The 17,086-nt window shown below is 38.5% G+C and overlaps 1 protein-coding gene across 2 annotated transcripts in view; it reads right to left on the reverse strand.

Moving 5' to 3' along the window:
* Nucleotides 1–5,359: 5,359 nt before the first annotated feature.
* SPINK5 (serine peptidase inhibitor Kazal type 5) overlaps nt 5,360–17,086 on the reverse strand; it is a 91,692-nt gene continuing 79,965 nt past the window's right edge. For both annotated transcript variants that reach the window (XM_082726015.1, XM_082726014.1), the window contains 5 exons: nt 16,501–16,628; nt 15,533–15,629; nt 11,931–12,061; nt 9,231–9,321; nt 5,360–5,656 (listed from right to left, as the gene is read on the reverse strand). In XM_082726015.1, coding sequence (XP_082582141.1) covers nt 5,648–5,656; nt 9,231–9,321; nt 11,931–12,061; nt 15,533–15,629; nt 16,501–16,628 — 456 coding nt within the window. In that variant the 3' untranslated portion in view covers nt 5,360–5,647. The remainder of the gene's footprint in view (nt 5,657–9,230; nt 9,322–11,930; nt 12,062–15,532; nt 15,630–16,500; nt 16,629–17,086) is intronic.

Consider the following 17,086-nt stretch of genomic DNA (forward strand, 5'->3'; position numbering starts at 1 on the left):
CTGGATTTCAGAGCATTATTCTGCCTACAGTGAATAATGCAGTGGAAGGGAGAAGACTGAAGCAAAGAGATCATTTATAAGAGATGATCATGAAGCAATCATGATGGTTTATTGGTGGTAACTGACTCTAGGATGGAGGGTAGACAGAAACCAATGCTTGGACTTCAGGTTTGTCTCATTTTGCTTTGTTCTAGCACAGTGTGGGGGCTTGGTAGCCATTTTTGACAATTTAAACTGGGCAATTGAAAAGATCAGTGTTTTGAAGAGCTCATTGAGAGTTGTTTTTTGAAAAGAGAGAGCTGTAAAGGATAGAGACTAGCAAGTCAGCTCAAAGGCCATGAGAAAAGTCAACTGGGGAAAAAAAGAGGGTCTAAATTCATAAAAAACATATTACAAGGACTGCAACAGATTAGAATGGCAAAAGTACACACAGTTTTCTGATTGCTTTGTGATAGATGGCAAGGAAAGAAACAAGGAAAACTAGTTAATGGCACAGTTACCTTGAGGAAGAGAGCACATCATTCCTCAACATAATCTGGAAGGAGCTCTAAGGTCATATGAAATTTCCATCAAGGATGACAAATATTTTGTTTGACTGTTTTACTGGGACTAATCCTCATTTAACAAAGTCCTCTCTGTTCTTTCCTCATTCCCAAAGAGTGATTTATAGTCACATGTTATTTAGATAGAACTTTAATTTCCATACTGGAAAGAAAAAGGCACTTGTGTGCCATAATGGCATCAAAGAAAAAACAAGAATGTCTTGTTATGCTTTTTTCCAGGAGGTAAATAGCCCTTGTATTTTAAATTTGTTTTTATTTATTTGACAGAGACAGAGATCACAAGTAGGCAGAGGGGCAGGCAGAGAGAGAGAGGAAGAAGCAGGCTCCCTGCTAAGCAGAGAGCCCGATGTGGGGTTCGATCCCAGGACCCTGGGATCATGACCTGAGTTGAAGGCAGAGGCTTTAACCCACTGAGCCACCCAGGTGCCCCCAGCCCTTGTATTTTAAAGGGCACAGGACATATTCACTTTATTTACTATTATCTCTCTGTATAATATATGACACTGGCCTTGGTCAAAGTCACCACGAAGTTCACAAAGAATATGGGATTGGGGTACAAATCTGAGTATTGCCATGGGCTTTTCTCAGTTTCAAGCACATATTAAATGTTTAGAAATGGCAACATATATAATTCTATTCAACTATTCTATTCCTATTTTTATTCTCTATTATCATGGAGTGAGAAGTGTGGTTGGTTTTTACTAAAAGTATAGAAGAGGGCAAAGAGAAGACCGTTAAGTCACAGAGAAGGACAAGAGTCAGATTCTTACCCACTACTGAGTTACAGCCCATAGGTCAAACCTGGCCCACCACCTGATTTTATAAATACTTATATTGGAACACAACCAGGTATATTTATTAATGAAGGTAAATTCATTTCCTTACACAACAGCATCATTGAGTGGTTGTGACAGAGACTATATACCCTACAAAGCCCAAAATACTATCTGGCTGTTTACAGAAAAAGTTTGCCTACCCATAGCCTAGACAAATGCTCTCCTTGGGTATTTTTGAAGCCTTGAGAAAGAGGAGAAATTCTGTTCAGTTCCTTACATGAGAAAATAAGGAGTTTGATAGTGTTAGATCTCTGAAAACCCATATTCTGAAAACAGAATCCAAAATAGCATCAGTTATAGAAAATGTGTTAAGTTTGTGATAGTGACCAAGTTGAGGTGATACCGCTTTTTCAGTTCCAACTTAGGATCATTTGTTACTTCCTAGGCTAGAATTTTAGGGCTGGTTTGTGAAATCTCAGTGACACTGGTCTGTTTTCATTTGCCTCCCATCCATTGAGCCATAACACAAGAAACAACTCAAAAATTAGTTCACTTGAAAAAAATTAGTTTACTTGATATTTAATGCACCTATTTTGTTCTGAACATTTTGACACTGAAGACATTTTGCATTCACCTCTAGTTTGTGTTTGCCAAAAAAAAAAAAAATCAACTTTCAGCTTTTTTAAAACCCCAAGTTTTGTGTTTAACATCTTCACATTCAACCCCAATCCCTGCACTTCAGTCCATTGTCTTTCTTGGATCCCACCCCATTCCTGACATCTGCACTCTTCACTTTACCCTTGACCTTCCCTGAGCCCCTGGGCATTTCCCCATCCCCATGTCTCATCCCATTCCAGACCATCCTATCCTCCATCCCACCCAATTCCTAAGCCACAATTTCCCTGGTGCTCAGAATTATTGGTATACATACCAATCCTTGATATATATAGTCAGTCACCATACAGTACATCATTAGTTTTTGATGTAGTATTCTGTGATTCCTTGTGTATAACACCCAGTGCTCCATGTAATACATACCCTCCTTAATACCCATCACTGGGCTCACCCAACCTTCCACCCCCCTCCCCTCTAAAACCCTCAGTTCATTTCTCAAAGTCCATAGTCTCTTATGGTTCATCTCCTGCTCTGATTCCCTCCCCCTTCATTTTTCCCGTCTTTCTCCTAGTGTCCTCCATGCTATTTCTTACGTTCCACAAATAACTGAAACTATATGATAATTGACTTTCTGTTTGACTTATTTCTCAGCATAATCTCCTCCAGTCCCATCCATGTTGATGCAAATGTTGGGTATTCATTGTTTCTGATGGTTGAGTAATATTCCATTGAATATATGGACCACATATTCCTTACAGGATTGGTTAAGTCTTAAGTGTGTGATAACAGTCTTCTGTGCACATTACCTAATAATCACAGTCATCATAAAAAGCACTATTGGGTATTTACCCTAAAGATACAAACATAGTGATCCAAAGGGGCACGTGCACCCGAATGTTTATAGCAGCAATGTCCACAATAGCCAAACTATGGAAAGAACCTAGATGCCCATCAACAGATGAATGGATCAAGAAGATGTGGTATATATACACGATGGAATACTATGCAGCCATCAAAAGAAATGAAATCTTGCCATTTGCAACAACATGGATGGAACTAGAGCGTATCATGCTTAGCGAAATAAGTCAAGCAGAGAAAGACAACTATCATATGATCTCCCTGATATGAGGAAGTGGTGATGCAACATGGGGGCTTAAGTGGGTAGGAGAAGAATTAATGAAACAAGATGGTATTGGGAGGGAGACAAACTATAAGTGACTCTTTTTTTTTAAAAAAATTTTTTATTTTTTACAAACATATATTTTTATCCCCAGGGGTATAGGTCTGTGAATCACCAGGTTTACACACTTCACAGCACTCACCAAAGCACACTATTGGGTATTTACCCTATAAGTGACTCTTAATCTCACAAAACAAACTGAGGGTTGCTGGGGGGAGGGGGTTTGGGAGAAGGGGGTGGGATTATGGACATTGGGGAGGGTATGTGCTTTGGTGAGTGCTGTGAAGTGTGTAAACCTGGTGATTCACAGACCTGTACCCCTGGGGATAAAAATATATGTTTATAAAAAATAAAAAATTAAAAAAAATGCTGCCTTACTAAATACTCACTAGCAAAATCCTGAAATTATAGCAAGTAGAAAAATAAGTGAAATAACTAATAGTATGTAAATAAGCATTTAATAAGTAAAAAGGATATGTTATTCTGCATATATAAGAGTTCAGGATTCTTTATATTAAAAATGCAATACAAAAAAAAAGTACTAATGAAAGAAGGTAAAGGGTTTATTGTTTATAGCTCAATAAAATGTTCAAAATGACATAACAAAATTCAACTACTTCTCAAAAAATTACATGTCTTAGCCATGGACACCCTAGTCATCCAGAGTTTCTAGATTTCCTAAACTACACAGGAAGGAGAGCCATAATTCCATGTTACAGACTCCCTAAACCCTTCCCTCACATCCTGGAATTGCCAAAGAAAATAGCAACATCGTTTTCTCACTTTTTTTTTTCCAAAGCCTTCTTTTTTTTCTGTTTTCTTAATGACAACACAGGAAAAAAAAAACTAGCGTGGAATTGATTTCTCACACAATTACAAAGGACAAAGATCACAAAATCCTACTATAATTGCCCTAGGGACTACTTATCTAAAATAAAAGGGCAGAGGTGAAAAATACAAGATTAACTTCCCAAATCCAAGTAGACCTGCCATTCTGTGCATAGTTCCTTTATAGCTGAGAACAAGTTCAACCATGATGGATTCCGCATAGCTTTCTCCCTCTAGGATGTATTCAGGTCCAGCCCACTATCTATAAGCAAACAATGTTAACTAGATATGGTACGGTCACAGGACATCAGTATCATGATGGGAAGCATGACAAAGTTTCAGCACTGAGGCAGGAGCTTATAAGCTGTTCCATCTCACTCTTACCTACTGCCTGTATTCCCTGGTTGATTTCTCAGGTGCATGAGCTGTCTGGTTTAGCGGCCTCTAGCTATATGTAGCTGTTAAGCATTTGAAATGTGGTTGGTCCAAACAGATATGCTGGAAATACAAAATACCTATACTAATATCAGAGACCTGGTTAAAATGAAAGTTTATATTGGTTATATTTTGAAATGATGATAGTTTTGACATATTAGGCTACTTAAAATATATCATTAAAGTCAATATTACCCATTTCTTTTGTATCTACTAGAAAAATTGGAGATTACATGTGATTTGAATTCTATTTCTAATGGACAGTGCTGTTCTAGAGACATGTGACACACTAGTAGTTCTCATTTCCTTAGTCTTGCCCCAGACCATGGGTCCAAGGCCCTGAGAGGAAATAGTCGAGAGGCAACATGACAGAATATGAGAAACTACTGGTTTGTGACTTTGGATGCTATCTGGCTAACAGTGGTAGTTACGCTCTGTGGAAGTACAGAAGGTAAGCAGGAGAGCTGGTAAGGTAACAGGTACTGAGGTGATTCATAGCTGGTTTGGTCTTTTTTTTTTTTTTAAAGATTTTATTTATTTATTTGACAGAGAGAGATTACAAGTAGGCAGAGAGGCAGGCAGAGAGAGAGAGGAGGAAGCAGGCTCCCTGCTGAGCAGAGAGCCCGATGCGGGACTCGATCCCAGGACCCTGAGATCATGACCTGAGCCGAAGGCAGCGGCTTAACCCACTGAGCCACCCAGGCGCCCGCTGGTTTGGTCTTATACAGCTCTTGAAAGCCAGGGACCTCATAGCTCCCTATCTCTCTTCTAGACATGTCTTCCCAACTATGAAAGCAATTTGAATCTGGAAAAAAGTGAGCATTCTGTGTCCACCAATAGCTTAACAAGCCAAGCGGTAGAGTTTCAGCTTCTGTTAAAAAACACACACACACACACATACACACAAACAAACAAGACATTCCTATTATCCAGGCAGTGATAAGGAATCCCAGGAAAGGGTGTTCTGCTGGGTTTACTTTTATTGAACAAGTATTAGACAGCATTGTGATCAGGAAGTTTTTAAGCACAGACAGATGGAGGTGTCTCTGTGCCCTCAGATCACAGAATCTAGGAGGAAAGAGATGGGAAAGACTGAAGGTCAGTGAGTTCATTCCCCCAATAGCTCTGTATGGTTTTCTGTAGTAAATAAGACAAGCTCTGAAGAAGTCTTTCTCTGTACAGATGGTGAGGGTTAGGTGATTCAGAATTGGGGCATATATTTTTCCTCATGGCTTTCACCAATTCTTCCATCATTTGTCCTGGAAGAGAAGATGAATAGGTTAGGTGCTAGAAACTAAGAGATATTATAGAAATGTGGGTTATACATTTAAGGTGTATTGTAAGACAAAGAAACCCATACAGCCTTGCAGTCTGCCAGGAGCTCACCATTTATGATCACTTTCACATTTTATTCAATTGGTTCAGTGAGTACCAGGCACCTAGTGCACACTACCTGCAGCAGTAGATATAAATACTAACTCTATCCTTGGTCATCTGTGACCCTCATCATGTGTGATCATGTGTGACCAGACCCTGGCAATGAAAAGAGGTAGGTGTGTATAACATCATTTCACAGAGGAGGGAACAGAACTCCAGGGAAGGTTAGTGACTTGCCAAGGTCTCACACTGGGTCAGAACTTAAATCCAATTCCTCCAACACTAATGCTTTACTATTACAAGTTGTTTAAGGCCATACGGATTTCATCAGCTAACTTCCTTGCCTGACCCATCCAATATTCATATGCTCTTGAAATGGACATTTAAAATATCAAATCAACGCCTAAACATTTTTTCAAAAGAAAGCAAGGGTCTCAGGAAGTTTTTTTTTTTTTTTTTATTCCCACATAACCATGCAGTGTCAGCCAGTAGCACTATCATTCCATACCCAGACCTCCATTTTAGTTCTCACATCCACCCCAGGAGATTTCCTTTGGTTTGAGGTTGGCAATCTATGGTCTTGTGATATCCTGAAAAGCTTTACCATGGAACTGAGAATAGTCATTTATTCAACTCACAAAATAGTATTGGTATTTTCCTTAACAGAGAAATGTCCTTTCAAGGTAGCTAATTTTTATTTAATTGAGATATATAATTCCTTTTCTAGAGCCCCTGGTTTTCAGAATTTCCTGACAACTAAGGGAAGGTGGCAGCGCAGAAGCCATGAAGCCAGAAGATCTATACCAGATGCAACATAGAATGTTGAATAACTCTGATAATTACAGTATCTCTCCCAGGCTGATTTTTGGTAAAATGGGAAAGATAAAAATCCCTGCCTAATCACAGGCCTACTGTGAGGATGTGCACAAGAAAGAGCACATAAAACTCTGAGTTACGTAAATCTTGGGAGTTTTTGTATAATAGAAAATAATTCTTAGATACTAAGCATGAGTACGCATTGTAGAATCTTCAGTCTCTTTTTCTAGGAGAGTTGTGACTGCCTGGCCTTTCATTCATTCTTCAGATTCCAGACTCTCTCAGAGAATCTTTCTATATAGTTCAGGCAATCGCTTTCAATTTCCAGGACATGCATGCGTCATAGCTGTCAGAGCAACGCTGGGCCATGACCCACTTGTAGCACCTTAGTGTATCCAAGATCACACCCCGGAATCATACAGAGGGAACTGAACCCATATTCATGACGCCTTCTGTTCTAATGATTTATTCCATCATCTAATACCACAAATAAGTCCTGTCATTAATAATGTGTTGTGTCATTCTAGTGGAAAGAAAACACTGAAAAAGGAAAAGAAACTCTCTTACAAAACCTTTTACGCTTAACCCTGTCAAGATTCTTCCATATTTAAATAAATACACCTTATTAGTAATCCTATGGCAAATTTCTCATAAAGTAGTTTTTGTCAATTTGTCTACATGAGAGTACAGCAAGATATGGTCTAAAGTGATCTTTAAGATTCACATAAAGATTATTTTTACCTACTGTCCTGAGTTACATGTAATCAGGTATATTTGTGAGGTGGGAAGGATACTATATTCTGTTAATAAAATAAGGAGCAAACCACTACGAATTTATATGTAATAAGACAGCAAACACAATGTGGGGACTGGAACAAAAGATTATACCATCTCTTTATGGATGTGTAAAGACCTCAAATACACCGATGCCTGTCAGGCCCACGGGAGGAAAGATGAAGGTCTTCTGGCTTCACCCCAATACTCCGCCTACTCTACCCAACCTTCCAGCTGTTAACGGGAAACCCAAACCACTGAGTTTCTATCTCTTGTTTTTTCAGTGTCCCATATCAAGATTCACTGAGTAGTTCTTTTTTTTTTTTTAAGATTTTATTTATTTATTTGACAGACAGAGAAAGAGTAAGGGAAGCAGGCTCCCTGCTTGATCCCAAGACCTGGGATCATGACCTGAGCTGAAGGCAGAAGCTTTAACCCACTGAGCCACCCTGGTGCCCCTGAGTAGTTCTTATGAATGTGCTCTCATCTACTGTTCCTCAGGAGCCCCAAATCTCGCCAAGTATTCTCCAATTCCATTATTGCCAGAGCTTTTGGTGGCAGTGGAAGTGAAACCAGTTCTGAATAATAATAAATTTTTATTTCATCAATGTAATTTATTACACTATTTCATTTTTATTGAATGTAAGTATATTTTTAATATCAAATATGTTATTAAACTATAATCCATTGTAATTATTAAACATACATAAGCACTGTACCAGGATCTCTTTCTCTAAGTTTACACTATGAACTCTTCTCTTGGTGTAAGTTCATACTTTGGTCTCTTTGGCATAATAATAACAGTGATAATAATAATCAATGCCATTAGTTGGTAGACACTGTGCTAAATGCTTAAAAGTCAGTATTTATTGAGTATTTTCAACAACCTGGTGAGATCTTTGGTTTAGATCTTTGACTTGCCAAAGGTCTCATATATAAGGAACATAAAAAAGCAGAATTTAAACTCATATTTACCTAGTAACAAGCAGTCCTAAATTTCCTACAACAAAATTCCTACACTTCCCCCCCAAGTTATATACCATCTTGCCTGTGGAAGAGCATCCTCAAATGCAGTCACCAGGGAAAATGGCAAACTCTACAAAGTCTGTCAATTTTGCAGGTTACAAGGATGTTCTGACAGACATTATCGAGTTTGCTATTCTCCCTGGTGACTGTATTTGAGGACATTACCATGTCTTTGGAAGCTGGGAACCAAACTGAGACTTACAGAAGGGAGGGGTGTTGGAGGGTGGGGTAACTGGGTGATGGGTATTAAGGAGAGCACGTGTGGTTATGGACAGTGGGTGGTATACACAACTAATGAATCACTGAACACTACATCAAAAACTAATGATGTATTTTATGTTGGCTAACTGAGCATAATAATAAAAAAGTTGTTGCAGGGATTTAAATGACAAGCCCAGCTTTTCATGTTGGGAAACAGTTCAATGTGAAGTGGGAAACAATGGGAAGTGCAAGAACATGGGGGTTACTCTGAAATGGCTGAAATTCAGTTCCATCACTATGTGTGTTCCATCACATCCTCTCCTAATCTTTTCTTCTCTCTTTATAGTAAATCACAGGAAATAAAGCCTACTTTGCAAAAGTGTTATGTGAGGGATATTGCTCACAAATAATCTATTAATGATCCCAGTTAATAGTAAACACTTAAAATATGAACTATTATTACTATCCCTGCATATTTTAGTGATTGCATATTTATCGTCACAATGAAGATGTGACCAGTTCTGGGATTATATAACCCAGGATCACTGCCCTTGGCAGAGAAATGTCCATCGGTCGGTGGCAGACACGAAGCAGAACCAATTGGCTCTGGCCCAGTAATTGCGAACCCAGTGTACTTACGGATGCTGGCAAGTCGAGAGGGGTTGTTTCTGGGATGCTGTTCTCTTCACACTTCCCTTCACTGCGTATGTGTGTATTAGTTTGGCGTATTCTAAAACAAAGCAGAGGAAATTAAAAAGATGGAGAAACTGACAGGATAAAAAAAGAAAAGAAACAAAGATCAATGTGGATGACATCCCGGCATCAAACCAGAACTGAAATTACAGGTAAGACCCAGGATCTGACTTCAACTACCTCCCAGTATCACCAGGATTTAGCTGCAGATTCATTCCCCAGGCCTGGATTCATTCCATCACCTTTCATTCACCTATATACTCATGAAATTGTTCAATGTTAGAAATACACTTGGAGACCATCTATTCCAAAAGCCAGATGGGAAAACTGGATCCCACAGAGAAGCCTCATTTTACTGAATACCTATAATGTGTGATTACAAAATACAATATATATATAAGATAAAAATATATAAAATATATAGAGAATATAGATTTTATAAAACACAAAATATGTAATCATACAGTTTATATTTAATAGCTGGAAAAAATCTTAAAAGGTATGAATTTTAATGCCTCTCTTTTCAGAAATATTGCATATCAAACAACTGCTTGCTTGCCTCTGGTGATGGGAAATTCACTATCTATTAAGACAGTTTGACTTGTCCTTGGACATTGCTCAAGTTGAAATGGCTTCCCTCTAAGACTACAGAAACCAATACCATTTCCTCTTGCCTGGGATAGCCTGGATCTTCTCTCTATAATATATACTACCAGTTCCTTTGCTAAACCATCCATCCTGAGGCATGCCTTATTAATATTTGTAACATCAAAGTTTCTGATTCTAAAGTTCCCTTGACTAGAGTATCATTTGTTATGGGTTTGTAACAGTTAATGGAATGCTTAAAGAACACTGGGAGGGTAATTTAGGCCCTGACATTTACAATAAAGGGAAGTTGAAGAATTTCTGGGCTGAAGATAAGGTATGTATTGTAACAAGTTCCTGAATGGTTGCATTCATTTTTTTTTTTTAAGATTTTATTTATTTATTTGTCAGAGAGAGAGAGTGAGAGCACAGGCAGACAGAGTGGCCGAAGGAGAAGCAGGCTCCCTGGTTGCATTCATTTCTTAAATGGAGATTTCTTGATTCCTAAAAATCTGTAATATTCATGAATGGATTTTTTTCAAAAAATTATTTATTTATTTGACAGATAGTATAAGCAGGGAGAGCACCAGGGAGAGGGAGAAGCAGGCTCCTGTTCAGCAGAGAGCCCAACGTGGGGGCTCAATTCCAGGTCCCTGGGATCATGACCTGAGCCAAGGACAGACCCTTAATGGACTGAGCCACCCAGGTGCTTCTGGATTTCAAGAGATTCATGCGCCCATAAATACTATGCACACAAATTGTTAATGTTGCTTCATTTTCTTTTCTTGTCTAGAAAGAAGTAACTTTCTCTATGTCATCAAAGGAACTTTTGAACCCCAAATGTTTAAAGAACTACTGCCTTGGATATAAAAGAAGTATGGTAAAAAAAAGGAACTGTATTTAGACCCAAACCAACAAGGTTAAAATCCTGTCCAATCTACTTCCTAGCTTTGTGACTTTAAACAAATTACCTGGACTCTCTGAACCTCAGATTCACCCTGTGTACAGTAAAGATAATAGCACTCACAGCATGTAGTGATGATTCAGTGAGAGAATGAATGTGCGAGTGTCTTACCTACAGATGTCAGTACACATAAAGCACTCACATTCAGATATGATTCTAAATGTATAAACTGTAGAGTGTCCAATCCTCACATTCTGAGCTTTGCCTATGGTGTCCCCCAGAAGGCAAGAACATATATGGACTACAGTGTAAGTCTGGGGTGGGCTTGGGGTGGGATAGAAGAGTTAATATTTGTCGTCACGCTTTCACAGACAGGTAGTCAAACATGAGGCATGTGACTGGAGGTGAGGGTAAGATAGTGTTTGAACAGAGAAGTAAAAAGCTAAAATCCATAATGACAGTATTAAAACAAATCCCTCATTCTGAATTTTAAACAAAAATGGAAATTCTTCTTAAAAACTCAGTGAAGCCAGCTGGCTCAGAGAACTTCTGCACTTCTGCAGTAATCTGCATTTCCGCAGTGGAAAAAGTGAATCTGAGAATGATGAGATAATATGCCCACAGATGCACAGGCAGTAATAAATCTGAGCCCACACCAAGCCCACCATTTGCTCCAGAGGGCTTTCTCCTGAACGATACCACTTCTGCTCCAAGAAGAAGACTTGGAGAGAATGGAAATATGTGACCATCAGGTAGTCAGAGGGCCCAGTAGAAATTATTGGCTGGACAGACTCAACACAGTAATGATTCTCAATTTTTTTTTCTTTTTACACAACACAAGGACGATGTTCACATTGCCATGACTGTACATGGAGTAAGTCATAGCGACTTTCTCTAATTGTTGTAACCCCACCACTTTTTCCTTCTCTTCCACTCAGTAAAATATATAAGCAACTTAATCAAAAAGATAACTTCCAATCCTCTCTATTTTATATTTGAATAAGATCATCCACAAAATTTTAATTTTAACTGCTATGATTAGTAAACTGGTGTAACACACCTCAAGTTGATAGAGTGCAGGCCTGTGGATCAACACCATAGTCAAGAACCTCTACACTCAAAGATATGATAGTGTCACTTGTCACTTGTATACTTACAGGTTTTCATGACAGAGCATGCAGGGATTGTTGTATGTCTGGCCATCATCACCACAGACAGGCTGTAAATTCTTTGGGCAAAGGTAACCCATCTTGGGCAATACTCGGTAGTCTTTGCACATCTCAGAATCCTGAAGGAGTAAAACAAATCATATTTACTCAATGGCACTCAAGAGGGTTGGGCTTGGAAAAATATTTTGATTTCCTCAATCGCATCTGATTAAAACATTAGTAAAGGAACAGCAACATAGGTCATAGAAACTCAGTATTTAAAAATCAACCAACACACTTACTTATAAAAGTAACTCATGACTGAAGGTAATCATAATGGGATGTAGAAGTGTTTTAAACGGACTGATAATAAAAATATAAACTACCAAAAAAAATATAAACTACCAAATCACCACAGCTAAAGCAGTGATTTGAGGGAAAGTTGTAACTAAATACATGTTTGGCAAAGACGAAAGTTTTAAGACTTAACCATAATTGGTTCAGAGTTGACAGACTATGTAAGAAAAGGGTAAGGATCTCTCTCTCTCTCTCTCTAAAATAAAATTTAAAACATCCCATGAACTGCTTTAGATTATGTTGAGCTCCATATTGATAGATACTCTGGGAGAATTTAGACAAGCACCTTCAAATGAATCACTGGCAAAGGTAGGAATGAACCAGATATATCCTTAGTATTATTTCAGGTATCTGCCACTACAAGATTCAAAACCATTAGGATAAATCATTTCAGAAAAGCAATCACAGGCTGCTTTTCTGTTTTCTTACATAATACATCAACTCTGAACCAACTGTGGTTGATTCCACCTTCAGAGCAGACCCAGGATCAAAGCACCTCTCATGACTTCTACCACTACTGCCATGGCATGAACTAGTGTCATCTCTTCCATTGACTACTGCTATGACTAACCAGCTGTCCAGATTTTGCTCTTGCCTCCCTGTAATGTATTTTCATTATACCAGGCAGAGTTAGTCTTTTTTTTTTTTTTAAGATTTTATTTATTTATTTGAGAGGGAGAAAGAGAGAGAGAGAATGAGAGGAGAGATGTCAGTGGAAGAAGAAGATACTCTCTGCTGATCAGGAAGCCTGATGTGGGACTCGATCCCAGGACTCCAGGATCATGACCTGAGCCGAGGGCAGTCCCTTAACCAACTGAGCCACCCAGGCGCCCCCAGAGTTAGTCTTTTAAAAAGCAAACCAGATCAGTCCTTTTTTTGAAAATCTTCATTCAGAATAATAGTCAATATCTTTAATATGGTCTATAAAATCCTTTATAATATGGCCTCCTATTACTGTAATGACTTCCCCTTCTATGGATCTCTCTGAGGTCCCTCTATTTCAACTATCCTGGACTCCTTGCTGTCCTTTGACCCCTTCCTTGGGGATCTGCTATTCTTTTCTTGGAATGCTGTTCTCTAACTTAACATGTATGATATCAATCCATTTAGGCTGCAGTATGTCACCTCAGAGTGCCTTCCTGTACAGGCTACTTAAAACTGTACTCCCCCCACCCTGACCCTGATCCTAGTATTTACCATATCATTATTTTATTTTATTTTCCCCTTGGAGTTACATTTTATTTATTCACATTATCTACTATCTATATTCTTCAAACATAAACTCCATGAATGTAGAGTTCTGTCTGCTTTGCTTATGACTATTGTTCTCATACACATGAATAATGTGTGGAAAATAGTAGGAGTTCGGTAAACATTTGTAAAATGAATGAATGGATGGCAAAATGAATAATAAATTTGGTTCTCTTCTCCAAGAGAAAGCTCAGCTCAAAACCAGATTGTACATTAGGAAGAACCGTGAGGCTTCTGGTGTCTGGCAGTGTCTCATTTCTCTTTTATTTTTTAAAGATTTTTTTTATTTATTTGAGAGAGAGAGAGAGATCACAAGTAGGCAGAGAGGCAGGTAGAGAGAGAAGGGGAAGCAGGCTCCCCACTGAGCAAAAAGCCCGATGCAGGGCTTGATCCTAGGATCCTGGGATCATGACCTGAGCTGAAGGCAGAGGCTTAACCCACTGAGCCATCCAGGTGCCCTGGCAGTTTCTCATTTCTTGATGTAGGTGCAAATATCACAGCTGTGGTCACTTTGCAATACTGCATTTAGCTGTACACTCTGATAAGTACACTTCTTCTATACGACAATTATACTTCAGTAAAATGCTTTTTTTTCTTATTCGCAAAAGCCAAGACATGAAAACAATCTCAATGTCCACTAGTAGGTATGTGGATAAAGAATACGTGTTACACACACACACACACACACACCCACACACCGAGAAAGCACTGGAATATAATTCAGCCACGAGAAAGAAAGAAATCTTGTTATTTATGACAACTTAGATGAAATCTTTAAGGTGTTACGCTGAGATAAGTCAGAGAAAGGCAAATGCTGTATGGTATCAGTTATATGTGGAATCTAAAAATGCAATCTCAGAAACATAGTGAAGAATGGTGGAGGGAGGGGACTGGGGTAATGGGAGACATTGGTCAAAGGGTACAAACTTTCACTTATGAGATGAGTAAGTTTGGGGGTGTAATGTACAGCATGGTGATTATAGCTACTCACACTGTATTTTATACTTGAAAGTTGGTAAGTGAATAAATCTTAAATGTTCTCACCACAGGCACACAGATAGTAATTATGTGAGGTGATGGTAGTGTTCGCTAACACTAGGGTGGTATCACCTTGCAACTTAAAAAGGCACTAAATCACACACTGTACATCTTAAGTTTACAGTGTTATGTCAATTATATCTCAATAAAGCTAGGGGAAAAAAAGAAGAGATTCTGTGAATAGTTTCTCTCCATGCTTATGGGATTCCTAGGGTAGCATCTAATTTACTAGAAATCTGTAATTAGTATATATTTCACTACTGTAACTCATCTACTATCTTACTTAAATTGGGTAAATAATAAGATTAAATTCATGTTTGATACTTTTTCTTTTTTTTCTGGGTCATCAGACTAGATGCTAAAGTTTCACTTTTAGAGGCCAATTTGATATGCTACTTCATGAATATGCTCTTATTCCCTTTCCTTCTTTCTATTCCTGACCTTGACAAAGCCCTAAAAAGCAAACCTCTTAGGCTACTTTACATGTAGGGTACATGTTACTGATGGCCATCAACTTATATTTTGGATAAACAAGTTTTAGTCACTGTGAATCGTTGATTAGTGGAATTTCACAAGTGTGAAAATGCTCTGCACACCTCTCTAGGCTATTGGAAAGAGGGTTGATTTGAGGAGAGGGATAGAGAAAAAGCTGGATGAGGAGTCTTTTTGGCCTGCTGAAATTACAGAATTGAGGCTCACTACTTATGTGACCATATGTGCAGTAAGTCACATTCACGGCACACCCACATTTTAAAATTTCAATAATGTACTAAAAGAGCACAGAATAATGCATTGATGAGTCATCCCAGAACTCTCACTGAGCTTGGAACTACATACAAAGGGTTTGGAGCTACACTGAATTCCCCTTTCCAAGGCCTCTCTCTGGAAATGAAGTTCATGGAGAAGTGGCAACAGACTTAAGGCATTAACTTAATAAGTAGCTTTTCAGGAGTAGTCATTCTTACCAGACTAGAACTGGAGGCAGTTGGGCTGTTTTCCTCTGTAGATCTAATGTAGAATGATTTCTCCCGAATTCTTGCCCTTTCCAAAACTTCTTTTTGACTACAGAAGAAGACAAAAAGTAATTTAAAGTTATAGCCATAAAGACTAGAACCTATAACTTCCAGTGGGAAGCTATGCAATACTAAATAAAATATGACAGAACCACAGAACATTCAACCAGAGGATGATGTAAAGAAAAGTATGTAATGGGGAACTGGTTTAGAGCACTCATCATTTAATAGATGTATGACCTTGGACAAGCTGCCTAAATCCCTTGAGCTTAGATTTCTAGAACATAAAAAGAGGTGGTATTGGTAATTCCTGTTTCCAGGAACATACTACAAAGAGCTCAAAAAAGATACTAATTATTATAATTATGTTCACAGTTTCACAGTGTTTCCATAATCATCATAATCAGCATCAATCATGCCCAGATATGGTTGTTCACTGAAATAACCTAGAAATCCCTTCTAAACAACAAATTCCTTAGCCCTGAATTTTCTGCCAAATACATTTTTGGGGGTAAAATATCTGTATTTCTCAACAAAGACTTCTATGTTGAATCTGATCTAGTTGTGGAACAAAGACTTGGAAGAATTTCTTGTAGCTACAATCCTGAGAATTGAAAAAAATTTCCTCCAGTGACACAGCTAGTAAATATTCTGATTAGAATTCACATCTGGATTTCCTGTCTCCCATATCAGGTGTTCTTAACCTAAGAGCATTGAATCTAAAGATTTATTCTAAGGATGCCATGGATTCATGAGCACACATTTATTTAATCGGCAAACTTCTAAAGATGCATTTCCCATGGGTCCTTTCCCTATGCTTTAGTAAAGACACCTTTACACCAAAAAATTAAAATTAAAATTAAAAAATAAAAAGGCAACCCCCCCAATAGCTGGAGTGGGAACAGGATCCTCCTACTCACATGATCGTTCTGCACATATAGCACTTGTTTTTGTATAATCTTCCATCAGTACCACGCACAGGGTCATTCTCTCGAGTACATGTGAGCCGGTCATTCCTCACGTACTGCCGAAAGTTACTGCACTCATCCTAGAAAATGAGAAAGGGGAAGTGAACAGGATTTTTCCCCTTTCAAAACTTGATTTTAGCTAAGTTTTTTCTTAGCTCTGAGTTCAGACTCACTGCCCTTGTCCTGGCAATGGAAGCCAAGGAATGCCCAGACTTTAAACACTTCATTCTGAAACTCTCCGCCTGGTCCTAGAAATGCTGGGTGAACACCTGATAGATCATGTCTCCCTCACCTTTTTCTTCCCAGATTCCTTCCTTCCTTCCCCTCATTTTCCACGTAAGCTACACTCTTTTTTTTTTTTAAGATATTTTAAAAAATTCATTCATCACAGAGAGACAACTGCACACAAGCAGGGGGAACAGCAGATAGAGAGAGAAGCAGGCTCCCCATTAAGCAAGGGACCCACTGTGGGACTTGATCCTAAGACCTTGGGATCATGACCTGAGCCAAAGGCAGACACTTAACCAACTGAGCCACC

Source organism: Mustela nivalis (genome assembly GCF_964662115.1).
Source record: "Mustela nivalis genome assembly, chromosome: 3".
NCBI lineage: Eukaryota > Metazoa > Chordata > Mammalia > Carnivora > Mustelidae > Mustela > Mustela nivalis.